Source organism: Pleurodeles waltl, chromosome 3_1 (assembly GCF_031143425.1).
Source record: "Pleurodeles waltl isolate 20211129_DDA chromosome 3_1, aPleWal1.hap1.20221129, whole genome shotgun sequence".
NCBI lineage: Eukaryota > Metazoa > Chordata > Amphibia > Caudata > Salamandridae > Pleurodeles > Pleurodeles waltl.
The window spans coordinates 1,743,659,182-1,743,673,553 of record NC_090440.1 but is presented as its reverse complement, the minus strand read 5'-3'; the positions used below and the strand labels follow the sequence as shown (position 1 = coordinate 1,743,673,553).

Here is a 14,372-nt window from a genome sequence, read left to right as displayed (position 1 = left end):
GATATACCCAGTAACAAGGTGTGCTTTTTCGACTATTGTAATTTGCACTGAACAATGAGCTCCTTTCAACAATAAATCCTCCTAGTTGATAATGACCATGCCTGTCAGATATTCCTGTAGGGGACCCATGTGTAACTTTGCATTTAGGACTAGAGCAATGCACAATAGTATAATTCCCAAGAGCTTTATTATCATTCTCACTGGTGAAGAACACAACATCTGGTAAAGAAAGAGGGGCTTCGATAAATGCCATGAATTTATTGTTGCTGGATGTGCTTCCCCCGTCACTTCAAAGAGTGCAGCAAAATGCCTGGACCTTTTGAGGACACTGCTGAGTGTGGGCGAGGCATTGCACTTGATCCATCTCCTTTGTCAGCTCCTTGCCCACATGAATTTGGCTGTGTTGTAAATGTACTGCCACGACCAAAAGGCCTTTCATTAACATTTGTGGGGCTGTAGCGATTCCACAATATAGGACTTTGAATTGACCATGTGCCTCACTTACCACAAACTCCAGGTATTTATCACTAAGCCTGCTACATAGGGATGTGGAAGTAGGTGTTCTTAAGATCGGCCGCCACCATATAATCCAGTCATCAGAAATGGAATGATGTCCTGACATGCCGCCTTTTTTAAATGGCTGGCAGTGATGTAGCGGAGAAGATTCTGCACCTGGTTTTCTTACTTTATGGCAAATAGAAAGTACATGTCTCCTTGTCCATGTTGATGCACTGGCACTATTTCTTATGTGCCCTTGAAAAAGAGCACTTGTATCACTTCCAGCAGGAGTTTCAGTAGTCTTTGTTGATTTTGTGGGGGCAGGTGATCTGGAGGGGTGGTGTGAAATTCCACGCAATAGCCTTGGACGATGCAGCCGCAAATTAGAGGTTAAAGCTTTCCTCTTGGGGAAGGTACAACCTCAGCCATCCCTTAATAGGTGTTGGGTGGTAGGGGTGGATGTGGAAAAGATCACTGTTAGGTAGCAGAGATGCCTCTTCCTTGGACACCTTAAACCACAGAAAGCCTCTCAAGAGTACTAAAATGATCTGAACTGCTGCTTCCTTTCCTGAAAGGACTACTCTGCTTGGTACTGTTGCCTTGAAGTACCATCCCCGGATATAGGTGCTGGCCTGGATTGCGTCCACTGAAAAGCTGTATTTTGCTGTTGACGTTGGATGACACCCATAGCTTTTGCTAGGTCTTCTGTCTTTTTTTGTAACATTTCATCAACCTGAGGTCTGAATAGGTATTGGCGAAAGGGTAGGCCTAAACAATGCTGTAGAATCTCTGGCTGGAAGTCAAGAGATCCTGAGCAAAGCATGATGACACAGCAGGATGTTTGTGTTGATTTGTCTCAAGGCCATTTTTGCTGTGGTCAAAGCACACCGAATGCTGGTATATGAGATGATCTTTTCCTTCTGCACAATGTGCTCTGCCCTCTTCTTCTACGAATCAGTGAGCTGTTACAAGAGCTCCTCCGGCTGCTCCTATTGGTGTCTATTGTAGTGCACAAATATGGCCAGGGAGTGGGAGAAATATCAAACTGTGTAGTCACACCCAGCGCTGCTTGCTTTCCTGCCCTTTTACTTTTGTCAGAGGCAGATGTTTTTCCTGTCTCTTGAGTGAGGGTCCTTTACTGGGCTGCATGTACCACTAGCAAGACTAAGGGCATTTGGTCTGCAATAACCACGGTGTCAGGTTTGTATTTTTCTCCACTCATGGCATAAGCGCCCTAATATTCACTTGGTACCTAATGTACACCATTAAGCACTTCAACATTGTTTTTAACACAGACAAAAACTGGGTGCATCGAAAGAGTTTAGACGAGAGGTGTATGAAGAGCGGGAGTTTATATGAGGAGCAGGTATCCCCTGATGGACGTTGAAGACTCAGCTGACTTTCCAAAATCCAATCTGATTCCTCTTGGTTCAGACAGTCCTGACTTTGGCTTTGAGATTTCTCTGGCATCAAAGATGCCTTTTGGCATCAAGTGATTTCAACCACAGTGTAGGGGAGACTGCTGAGCCTTTTTTGGACAAGGTTCTTTGAGCAAGGCATGACCCTCTTCTTGAGGCCATTCTTTGCTATGGAACAGAGGCTCTTCAAGATCGATCCCGATCTCCTCAGTGAGCACGGGAACTCTGTCCTTTTGAGGGGTTGAGACCGGCCCTGGCTGTTGGGGCCTGAAAAAGAGGTCTGTGTGGAGGCTCCATTGATGGAGCTTTAGATCATTGATATCTGGAGTCAGGGTCCTCAAAGGACGCATATATTAGGCTCTACTCCTCTTGAGCATCCGAGCTATCGATGGGCTCCCTAAATTCTCGGACCTTGAATCTTTTGATGTCCTCATCAACTACCCAGAATGGGGGCTCTGTATATACCTGGTGCTCTGTGATGATTCTGTACTACCCCAGCTTAGCCCTAGTCAGTGCTGGATGGCCTTTTTGCAAAGGAAAGCATTGCTGGCCGAATAAGTGCTCTTGAACACGTTGCTTGTCCAACCATAAATAAATTGTTATTTCAAGTATGTTGAAGTCAAGCAGTATTTTCCATATGTTTCCTCCAAATAACTCAATCTCATACAACCAGGCCCGAGGCTCTTCAGTGCCATTCCTAAGCATTCGGTGTTGAAAATGTATTTGTGAGGCTGCTGAGGAAGCCCCTGGTTTCTCAGTCCTCGAGTGTTGAAAGTTTTATTCAATGCACAGCGGTATGGAGTACTCAAAAATGCATCCTAACCGGAAGGTGTAAAAACAATCTGATGTGGAGTCCAAGTTACATTAGAGGTTTTAATGAACGTATCATGAGTCACTTCGAAACAGAAACCTCTTCTTCACAGAAAAATGATTTCTAACACTCTGAGCCCATCACTAGAAGGTGATCTACCGCAGGGCATGAACACAAATTACAGCTGCTGCAATTTAGACCAGGAAAGGTTTAACAACTCCGCTTATTAGTTGTTCTAGGACAGGGTACTGTATCTTCAATGTCAGCATTTACCAGAGTTGCTCTTAAATGTCTGTGCTATTTATGGGACATTAGTTTACAATCGAGGTAATTATCACTAGGAGCCCCTACTGGCTATCACTCGGTCCTAGCAGCTTCTGGAACAGAGTTTGTCTGCCGCAATATAGGATATTGGTTGTGTTGTGGGGAACTATACTGAGAAGCCTGTGGTCACTAGGAGGATGGCTATCCTTCCTCAACACTAAAAAGGGGAGACAATAAAGAACTATACCGCTACATTTCCCAGGCCTGGTCTATTTAAGTCTTGACCCTCCCTAATTAAACTGCACCCAACTCAGATGTAAGTGCACAAACCCACCCACATACTTCATACCCCTACGTGGAGAACCTTATATGTTGCCCATTTACAGTTCAGAATTGAGCCCACTCCAGGTCACTAGAACAATGGGGTCAATTTATTTATGTGTCGAATTCAGAATGGGCCTAGTGCCCAAATGATTGAACTATTGGACTACCCTTATGCCCTTGACCAGTCCAGGCAGATCCTTCCTCAGCAGGACCCATAGGAAGATAACACTTCAGAGTGGGCTGGCATGCACAAGCCCTTTAATAAGCTTCTCAGACTTATCTAAGGATCATACCAGACAGTTTTCAATTCCCTGCCAATTATACATGTATTTTGCAGTCTCATAACAAGGTCCTGCCCGGGAATGCTATCTGGACACCATCCTGTTGCAGGTGAAGCTAAACAGATGTTATGTTCATCTAAGCTATTGCAGGATACCGATAACTAAGAGGAAAAGATGGAGCATGCACATGTGGGGTCAGTTCACCATTCCAGTACCGATATATACTTGTGGTATGTTGAAATCACAGAGTTAATCATAATGAATGCCTGTTCAAAATGCTTGAACAACATAGCTCTAGGAAAGTGAACTATTAAGCAGGTTTCCAGCCATTAATAACAGCCAAACCTCAGCAATGGTCGTGTGGGGTGTCATCTCAGAGATGGCTACAGGGCAAATCTCCAGTGGGAGTGTCCACTATAGCTCTATACAAGATCTATACAAGAAGATGAGTCCCTCTCAAGCTCCATTCTACTTAGAAGAGTCTCATTTGACCTACTTTTGGACGTGTCTCCTGTTCATGGAAGCTAACTTGTTTTTTCTGCCACTCCTCTATTCACTCTAGAGGTATTTCACAATAGACAAAGTAAATGCATTGGCAAAAAGCACACGAAGTGACATCCCACTTTTGTCAAATCAGGATGCCAGTGAGGAGGTGAGGTTTGAATGAGGTAGTCAAACATATGCAGGTTCAAAATTGAAGGGTTTTAGTTTTATGTGAGAATAACCAATATTAAGGAAGGGTGATGCCCTTGTGATAGGTATGCCAAGACAATGGTCCTGTGCTCAGTATGCCACAAACTCAAGCTATACCTCATGGATGAAGCTTAATTAGGCTGGAACTAGTCTGGGGTTGTCTTCGTCACATGCTGGACAACCCTCAACTAATGTCCATGCTGGACAACCCTCAACTAATGTCCAATTCCTATTAAAACAAAACGTGCTATCCAACATGGAGTATCACTGTTCAAGGGAATAAACGTATATAAGGAAACAGCCTTCCTGTACAGATGCTTTAATCAAAATAATCCAGGGGATTTTTAAGAAACAGATTTTTATTGAGCAATACTACAAAAGAGACAGTCACTTGGCATATAAAGAATCCCTTTCTGCTATACTTACCCATGCCTAGCCCCTGAGACAAGGCAAGGGAGTGAAGTCCTCTGCTTTGTCTGCCTCTTGGTCACATGTAGGCTCTGGATAGTACAAGTGAGTACAGCAATCTAGAACAGTGGTTCACAACCTTTTGACTTCTGAGGACCCCCACTTTATCATTATTGCAACCCGGGGACTCTCACTAAATCATTATTGGGATCCGGAAACCCTATACTGTGTCATTACTATAAACTGGGGAACAAATCTGTTAATATTATTTCATTTTTAAGCAGTCGCAGACCCCCTGAGGAGCCTTTGCGGACCCCCAGGGGCCCCTGGACCAGAGGTTGGGAACCACATCTCTAGAGTACCCAGAGCTCTGCCATGGATTTCATTTTTATTTCTCCTTGGTCGCACAGTCCAAGGGCTTTTAAAGAGGTAGTTGTAGAGATCTTTAGAACAGGAAGCCAATGCCATCCACTCACATATTCTTTTGGAATGAGATGTATAGAAGACACAAAAGCCTACATGAAGTCCACAAATACCAAATACTACTTACAACCTCAAACCACCTGCTCTCCACCCGACAGTTTGCTCCAACAATCATTTTCTAATAACAATTTGTAAGAAACAGAACAGTTATAAATAAATAGTAAATGGTGACATATTTTAATGGTCTTAAAGGCAGAGCTTTTCTCCTCTCAAAACAGATTTACTGATCAACCAAATATTCTAATAGGCATCTCAATAGGAATGAACCTCTAACGCCATTCAACTTATACAGTACCTTCCAGCTCCTGGTTCTGTCATGGCTATTGCACCAATACATTTCCCTGCAGCCATCTGGGGGATGTACCGCTCCACCTGACTTTTGCTCCCGTAGTGCGATATGTATGGCATAACTATGTCAGAGTGAAGACTGAACCCAGGGCCAGTGCAGTTTACGTACATCCTAGATGAAGACAAAAAAAGGATTGAATTTAATGTGTACCTAAATCGGTCCACAATTCAGCTCTGCAACGTCCAGTGCACAAGTGGAAGATGGTGGACATAAATACCAAATACTTACTGTTCTTCCCACACTACTGCTGATGAAAGGATGTCTCCTCCCATACCGCCTTGTTCTTCTGGAATATTGGCACCAAGTAGCCCTTGCTGTCCAGCTTTCTCCCAGACTTCCCTGCTCACTTGACCATCCTTCTCCCATCTGCAAAGTGTGACAGTATTAGACTTCACAAAACTTCAGTACACTCTTTTTCTGCTCAATTACCTAAAACTAATTAGTGATCTATTATACAATGCACAAATACCTGCATCGTCCAGCTGCAAAAAGGGAAACAAGGGACAATAAATGTATATCTTACAGTTGTAATGCAATACCCTTACATTGCCTGCATCCAGTAGTGGGGAAACAAGAGCTACAAACCTCCTTTGTAATACTCCCTCAAAGCCCATTCCCTCCACATACATCATCAGGAATGTCCAATCCAAGAACATAAATAAATAGAAAGCACATGCAAATAAATCACACAATCAATCAAATGTTTCTAGACTTTTCCAACTTATCAATGTGTAAATGATCCTCATTGATGGAACGTGCACAAGGTAGCAAGCACACTGTCGAAAGGTAGGTATGCTCAAAAATTAACCCCCATATTCCCGAACTATAATATCGAAGCAGGCCTAGTAAAACCAGGCATACTTCATCAGGTGTTCCTAAACAGTACAGCAGCACGTAAACGGTTTGTTAAGGATTAGACCTAACCTAGGGCCCAGCTGTCATCGATATCAAGAATGAACTGTACAATCTGTGCAGATCTCTACTGGACTATTACGACTTGTAAACACGTCTCAGTGACTGGTATCACAGACCACGTCTTCTCCTGTTTTGGCCCAGTGTTGGTATTGGCTATAGGCAATCCTGAGAACATCCACACGTCTCACACACATTTTTTTTACATTAACAATAAAAGTAGGATTTGCACAACACTTACTGTGATAGGCCTATATTACTATAAAGCACTGTTGACAACAGTGCTTATTTTCCGTACTCAGTAATAGTGATTGCATTTGGTCTGCTGTAGGTTATTTTAATGTAAAAAGTCTCTTTAAAGAAAAATTAAAAAAATAAACAAACATGCAGGGCTAGGTTCACCATCATAGCTCAATACTGTGTGTTGTTTTGTCAGCAGCCTCATCGTTTGTGCAGCATTGGAGTCACTAATCTCTTATAGTGAAATGGGGCTGTGCACAGAGTAGGGTACACCGTCAGGAAATGGTCATAGCAAATCAACGCAGACATAAGCGAATGTTGGGATGGATGCTGTCAGACCCCGTTTGGGGGCATAGGGCCATACAGGGCTGCTGGACTTCAGCATCGGAGGCAGAGTCGTTTATCACGGATGTCTCGTCAATCCTACTGGGCCTCTGCAGATTGGGCCAAGAACAACCCCTTCAGCACTTAGTGGTAGTTACAGGTTTCTCATGGAGGGAGTGTGGGGCTGCTTCCAGCTCAGAACTTAACAACCATCCGGCAGCACAATAACCAATTTGCAGTAACAACAGAAAACCCATGAGGTAAGGAATCAACGACTTTAACTGTAGCCACAGCTCAATCATCCATGTGTGCCCACATAGACCAGGTCTGTGTCAACTGTCAATTTCTGTCACCTAGCACAAAGGACAGATGGATAGAACTTTAAGCCTGTTAACCTCCCACCACTAAGAAGGTGAAGAGAGACTAGCTAGCTCATTAAGTAATTTAAAATATATACATAAAACACTACATAATTTTCCAAACCAGTGCTCATCTTTAATAAAGCACTTAAAAACATCACAAAACGTAATACTACACACTACAACATGCAGGTATTGACATCTCACTGCAGGGCACTATACCTCGGGACTGGTAATCCCTCCTTTTTCCTCCACTCTCTTCCCTATTTCCAGGATTGAGTCTGGTATTGGCATTTGGAGATATCTGGCACAGGTACACTGCTATCGCCTCTCTTCAGAGTTGGTGCAATCAGTTATTTGTCTCAGTCCAAATGCTCTTTTTATCTCACCACTGCAAGGCTCTGGTTATGGAGGGACCCGCAGTATGCATCAGGCTCAGCCCCCCCCCCCCCCCCTCCCCCCTCCCTTCGGGGAGTTGGGTAAAGTTCGCTGGAGCAGCACTGAAGGCCAGCACTCAGAGACTGTGGAGCAGTGCAGGCCCCGGCATCATCAATGGTCTCTTGCTGGCTGCAGGTCCGCTTCTAGGCACTGGGTGAGCTGGGCAATGAGGTGCAGGGTCAGAGGTCATGGGGACGCCATGTGCCACTTCTTCATCAGCTGAACAACTACTCTGCTCACAGTGATGGTACAATAGCACAGTTCTCTCGAGTTTAGTCAGTTCTCACAGCGGTTCAGTCCGCTCGGAACAATCTCAGGTTCACAGCAGCATGGTCTGCTCTGGCACAAATTTAGGACAGTGCCACACTGCAGGCCACTTGTGCTAAAGAGACTCTGCTTCAGTACTTGGAACACAGAGATTACTCCGAGTTTCTCCAGGTGGATAGACCCTCCTTTCCGGAGCAGCTGCTTCTGTTCGCCCTGGATGCTCACACCAAATCCAGGGGTGGTTCACTTCTCCCCTCTGTCAGCAGGTAGATACGTTTTCAGGAGATTCAGACAGGGAGGCCGCTCTTCCTTCCAGGTCAAACTTGAGGTGATGTTCGAACATTTCTGGGAAGGCGGCAATCAGGCATAGGCCAGCTCTGGCTGCAGAGCAGGTCCCTCAGTACTCTGGGGATCACTCCCATCCTTGTTCTGAGAGAACTTGGAACTAGAACAAGTGGGTCAGTAGTTCCCACTTTTACACATTCAAAGTAGACGGGATGCAGATTCTCCATTTGTACTCTCAGAACCGGTTTGGGTTAGTTCTTCTCTCATATGCCTTTTCCAGGCTCTCTTCCAGACTCAGTATCTGCGTGCAGTGGTGCTCCTCAAAGCAGGGTTGTCTCTAGTTTGGAGCTTGGAAAACCCATAAAAAAGGCACACACAGGTGTGAACTGTCTGCACCTGGCTAGCAACAGCCACAATAAACAGTGAGTAGGGAAGTGCTAAAATGCTTAGCCTCATCCACAGGACTTTCACACCCTGAACAACAACAGACTGCTACCTCACCTTTCACACTCACCATCTACAAATTGGTAGGGCTCAGGAAGACTAATCAGCAGCCCCTCACAGCAAGAGTATCTAACTAATTTTCTAAGGGGAGCCCGGTCTCCTTCCTCCAGCTTCAAGAATGTCAGCAATACACTTCCACGGTCTAGAAAAACAAACTCACCTCCATCATGTGCGCATGGGCAGGCCAGGGGTTTCTCAAATGGAAATCACAGGTCTCCATTCATCAGGTTCCCTTACATACACAATACATGTACCAAACAGGATACACAATTATGAACACATTTAACATGCCCTGGGACGTTAGATCCAGCATCAGGGTTAAAGCAAAGAAGCAGAACTTTACACAAGTGGGCCAGCAGGCATCCACTACCATGACACCAATAAAAAGGTCTGGTCAGAACTACGTATTCATAAAACATAATACCAGGTCACCACACCTCTCTACATGCTAAACCCTTGACAGGCCCGGTATTGCATTGTCTAACAAAAGAGGGCACACTTGGTCTGATACACACACTAAAAAATAATTTTAGGTTTGGGCCAAAATCAAAAAACAGAATACCAAATACTGACAGTAAGGCATTCAAGAAATAAGAAAACTAATGTACACCATGCAGGTGACATTGCTGTCTAGATAGATACCTTCTGGATTCATTAAACATTAATAACAGGATTTTGGGATGTACTTAAAAGGTCATGGGTAGTAAGTAATATTCACGAGGCAGCAGTCTGCTCCTCCCATATCTGCATACTACAAATGTGGTGTGGAAGCAATCCAAAATTTACAACTTATGTTCTGTGAATGATTACCGTCTAATCTTTGCAGTCATACGGAGGAAGTAATGCCCCTTTACGTTATGACTTGCAAGGTGTTGCAACGCAGGTTGTGAAATGTAATGCACACCTGTGAATTGCAAATGTATACTTTACACCTAAGAAACCAGCTGTAGTGTCTTTGTGAACACAAAGTAATTTTGTAAATCTAGTCTGCAATCTTGCAAGAATGATTATCGTCACTGGGTAAATGCAGATTTTTAGATGATATCTTTGCTCAATTGTTTAATTTAGAACTGAAATATTGTACTGGTTTGGATTCATTTACAGTTTATTACACGCTTTTCTTAGCAGCAGAGAGGAAAAATAGCATGGTGCTAATTCCAAATTCAACAGTGCACAAGACTGGTTTGCATTTCAACCCCCGGAGAAGAATGTGGAAGTTCAACCACAAATGCCTCCAGTTTTAATGGCAGATTGACTAAAAGGGGGAGGATGACATGGTTAACAAGTACTGGCAAAGCCAATAGGTCTCTGCTTTTTTTTTTTACCTGGTGCAGTTCTATTGGCTTTGCCAATGGGTTTACTTTGCCACATATGTTGCCAAGCGTGCATGGCAGCAATCTGGTAATGAAGCTTCAGTAAAACATCAGAAATTCCATTACAAGATTGCCATTACATATGGTTTGCTTTTGTCAATGCTTCTGAAGAAATTCAACAAGCACTGGCAAAACCAAAAGTGCAAGTGCATCACAAGAGAGCGGTTGGAGGGATGGTGGCAGTGAATGAAGGCAGGGCAAAATCCTACACTGGGGTGGAGGTGTAATGCAGAAACGTTGCAAGGTCGCCACAAATAACTATTTAAAGCCTCCTATAACTTTTCATAAAATGGCAGGGCTTTAATAAAAGGATGCTGAGCCAATGGCAGCTTCTTAAAAAAATGCCAACAGCTAAGGGCTGAATTGGGGGTGACTAAAAGCCAGCTCTTCTGTATACTTTATGCAAGTACATATGTGCATATGTTTTGTTAACATGAGTTCTTTGACAGACAACTAAAGCTGTCTGCACATGAGACATAAAAAGTTCAAATACTTCAAGTCACCACGCTGACCTGTTTGGTAATGGTTTAGATAAACTATATTTAAAGCATGGTTGCATGCTACTGGCTGCCTCCGTTATGTTTAACAAAACTAGCTGAAACAGTAATACTGTCCAGATGTTCATTTACTGATGAATATCTTGTGCACTTAGAATTCCCACAGCACACTTACTCGTAGCACGCACCTATACCTTTATTATCCTCAGAGGGCACATCTAACGTTTTCTTGTTACTCATGATGTATACTCTTGTTCACCAGGACTCTTAGTTTACTATAGGATACCCTGCACCCACCCAAATACTGCTAATAGCTTGAGTATTAACAGATAAATTATATTGTCCCACTCACCAAATACTGATAATAACTGGAGTAGTAACTGATAAATGATATATTCTCCTATCTTTTTTGGTTCAGTTTACTTTCATTAACTCTCTGATATTTGCACCCATCAAAGATTTGTTAAACATTTTAAATGTAAGAAAGTATAAAGTGGGTCATTTTGCACATTAAAACATTCCAGATTAATTTGGTATACTCACGATTTTTAAGCAAAACATGTTCTATTTGAGCTTTCTTCCTCTTAAAAACTCTTACACTTCAATGGGAGTTGAGAAATCATATTTGTACAATTTTTTTTCGAAATCACCCTCTCATCTTTTGCCGAACATGTTTGTTGTTAGACTAGTGGCACGTGGATAAGTTGCAGAGATGTGCCACAAGTTTTTAAAGTGGTTATGTGTGTTTTTTTTTTCTCTCTCTCACACTGATTTACCACGGTGATATATAGCACACGTTTTATAAGACCCCGCCTGCCAACATGTTGAGCACAACGCAAGATCTACATACTTGGAAAGCCCGGGATGTGAGTATTTTTCAAAAGAAAGGCTGAGTTGGCTAACTGGACCAGGACATCAGACCCAGATTTCTCTAACACGTTTAATATGTTTTGGTGGTTTCTGGAAACCACTTTTTTTGCCTGCAAAGTTTCTAAGGGATATGCCAAGCTAGTTACTATATGTCTACAAAAGCCAATTACAGGAAAGCACATACTTGACCAATTTATTGTCACCGCTCTAGAAAAGAGGCAAGCAGAACTAAAGGCACTCTTAATGTAGAACTGGGCACATGCTTCATTTTAATTAAATTATAAGGTGTTTATTTGATTTACAAAAAACGCCAAGAAACAATTTTAAAAACTTAGTTGCAAAAGGTCTTAGACCTAGTATCAAAGAAAACTGTCCTATTTTTTTCTAGTATCTACTTTTTTGGTAGGACCAGGTGATAGACTGTTTTATGGTTTCGTTTGTAAAATATTAACCTTCTGGCAAACACATAAAATAAAGAACAAAAAAGTAAGTTTGATTTTGAATGCCACAGTGTATTAACTTTGCTTTTTTTTTTTTTAACGGAGGTGGTGGGAGGTGGTAGCCTAACTCTGTAGCTTAGCCTTGCATGGAGGCATTTGTTCAGCGATCACTCATTGTCTTTTCACGTTGGACTGTAAAATTTCCCTTGATTAGATGCATAACAAAACATAAAGGCTTTAGGAAATTCATTCAAATGGCACTCGCACTGGCCGGACCAAGAACTCAAAACAGCCCTGGCATGGGGTGCCTGACCACTACCATGAAGCTTGGGAGTTTTTTTCCTAGCAAACAAATTTGGGAAAATGGCAAAAACGGTGCATTCTACAACACGTTTTTCATTGTATACTCAATTGTATTCGTTTCTAAAGCATAGTAAATGATGACCTTACAGTACACCAGAGTATGACAATCTTTATTGAGGTTCTTCAATAATTACCTCACCATCACCCTTTAGCATTGCCTCTCATCGCTCCATAGAACCTCTCTCACATGTATTTCATTTGTTTTATAGCACCACTCTTGCCAGCCTAGAGTGTTGGAGCACTTTACATCTCACACACATACAGAGACAATGAATCATATGGACAAAGGGGACTAGAAGGTGTAGCAGTCACATGCCATCCATACTGGTAGGCATTCGCTACCATGAATGGCTGGAATGAGAGGCAGCCATCATGCACCACCAGAATGAGGGAAGGTCATGGTCACCGCCTGATGATGATTAGCAAAGGAAAGCCCCCTCAGAACAGCTGATAACAGGCTGCCTACCACACTAAGAGCCTGTCTGATGTGCCGGTGCAGCACATTTCACACACATACGGTCACCGTACTGGGAGAGCTGCGTGGGTGTCTAGTGGGCCAATGGGAATTCAAGGGGAGCAAGCCTTGCCTGATCTTTCCCTGGGCTGGTCAGGTGAGTGGTGGGTCCAGGACACTTGAGGGGTTCCCACTGGTGGAGGATATTTAGGGTGGGCTCGTAGTAGATTTGGACAGTAAAGGGTGGTGAGGACGGCCTCTTTGGCTGTTGTGTAGTGCTATACTAATTGTATTGTACATACACTGTACGCGTGCTGATTCGCTGTAAGAATATTATTGATTTGAATTTACATGGTGTTCCAAGTTCTTGACTGGTGTACTGAGGTCGCTGGGTTCCACTGGGCAGAAGTTGGAGATGGGAGTCCTTGGAGTTGCTGGCAGTTGACATGGGCTCCCTTTTATATGGAATAAACCCAGATATTTATACTCTCCTGTCTCCACATACCTAATTGCTACATTTGACGAGGATCAACAGATTACCATACCCCAAGGGAGCTCATGTTGGGGTATGAAACGCGGCTGAGATAATCACTGGCTTAAAATTCTTCTTGCTCACTATCGCTACCCCCTAGCACTGGATGCTCTATTCCTCGCTTTGTTCTGGAGCACTTTTTTTGTTTAAAAGGTGTGTGCGCCTTTGCCTACAGCTCCCGACGAGGTATTCCTTCATTAGGCAACTTGCGCAGAGCTATGTCATTACATTACGCTCAGTGATTGAAAAGGAAAAATAGAATTAAATGTACTCTGTTTCAGAGTACCTGCTTGTTTCCGAGAAGTGGCACTACTCTCCAATTCAAAGTATTGCGTTTTTCTTGACAAGTGCAGGTACTCTCCCTCTCAAAATAAAAAAGTGCCGGTACTCGGTACCGGCCCATTTAAAGCCCTGGTTACGCTCACACAGAGGCGGCCATCTTGGATCAGGAAGTAGAACCCATACGTTTCTATTGGAATAGTCAATAACGTTTTGTAATACTTTAGCGGCCATTCTCACTAGGTTGTGGTTATTGTGTTAAGGAATCGCATTTCTCCACTTATTTCATGGATGACATAGGTATCATTTTATTTGGCAGTGGAGTCATTTATGCCTCAATTTACTAATATTACTGTTTGGTGGCTGCTGTAAGACAATTTTTATCACACTTCCACCATGTCAACTCAGCACTTCCCTGTGCAAATTATGCAATTCCTTCAGAACCCAGGCAAATCACCTGTTGCCTGGAAGCAATGGTTAAGTATTTTTTTAAACTATTGATGCCACTAAATTCAAATCTGTAAGAAAAGAAGCATCAGCCATTTGGGATAAGAGGGATAATGTACGTGTCTCATCTGCACCAGGTGAAGGTTGGATATCTATTCAACAGCAGTTTTACGACTGTAAAACAAGTTCTCTGAACAACCCGATGTACTGCTTGAGAGATTTAATTTCTTCAGAAGGAAGCAGTCACCTGATTAAAGTA

At 43.0% G+C, this 14,372-nt stretch overlaps 1 protein-coding gene across 1 annotated transcript in view; it reads right to left on the bottom strand.

Moving 5' to 3' along the window:
• The window catches only part of ACADL (acyl-CoA dehydrogenase long chain), a 365,613-nt gene that overhangs the window by 265,961 nt on the left and 85,280 nt on the right, over positions 1-14,372 (bottom strand). Inside the window, exons 3-4 of the mRNA XM_069225664.1 lie at positions 5,758-5,895; positions 5,476-5,640 (exon numbers count right to left, since the gene is read on the bottom strand). Coding sequence (XP_069081765.1) covers positions 5,476-5,640; positions 5,758-5,895 — 303 coding nt within the window. The remainder of the gene's footprint in view (positions 1-5,475; positions 5,641-5,757; positions 5,896-14,372) is intronic.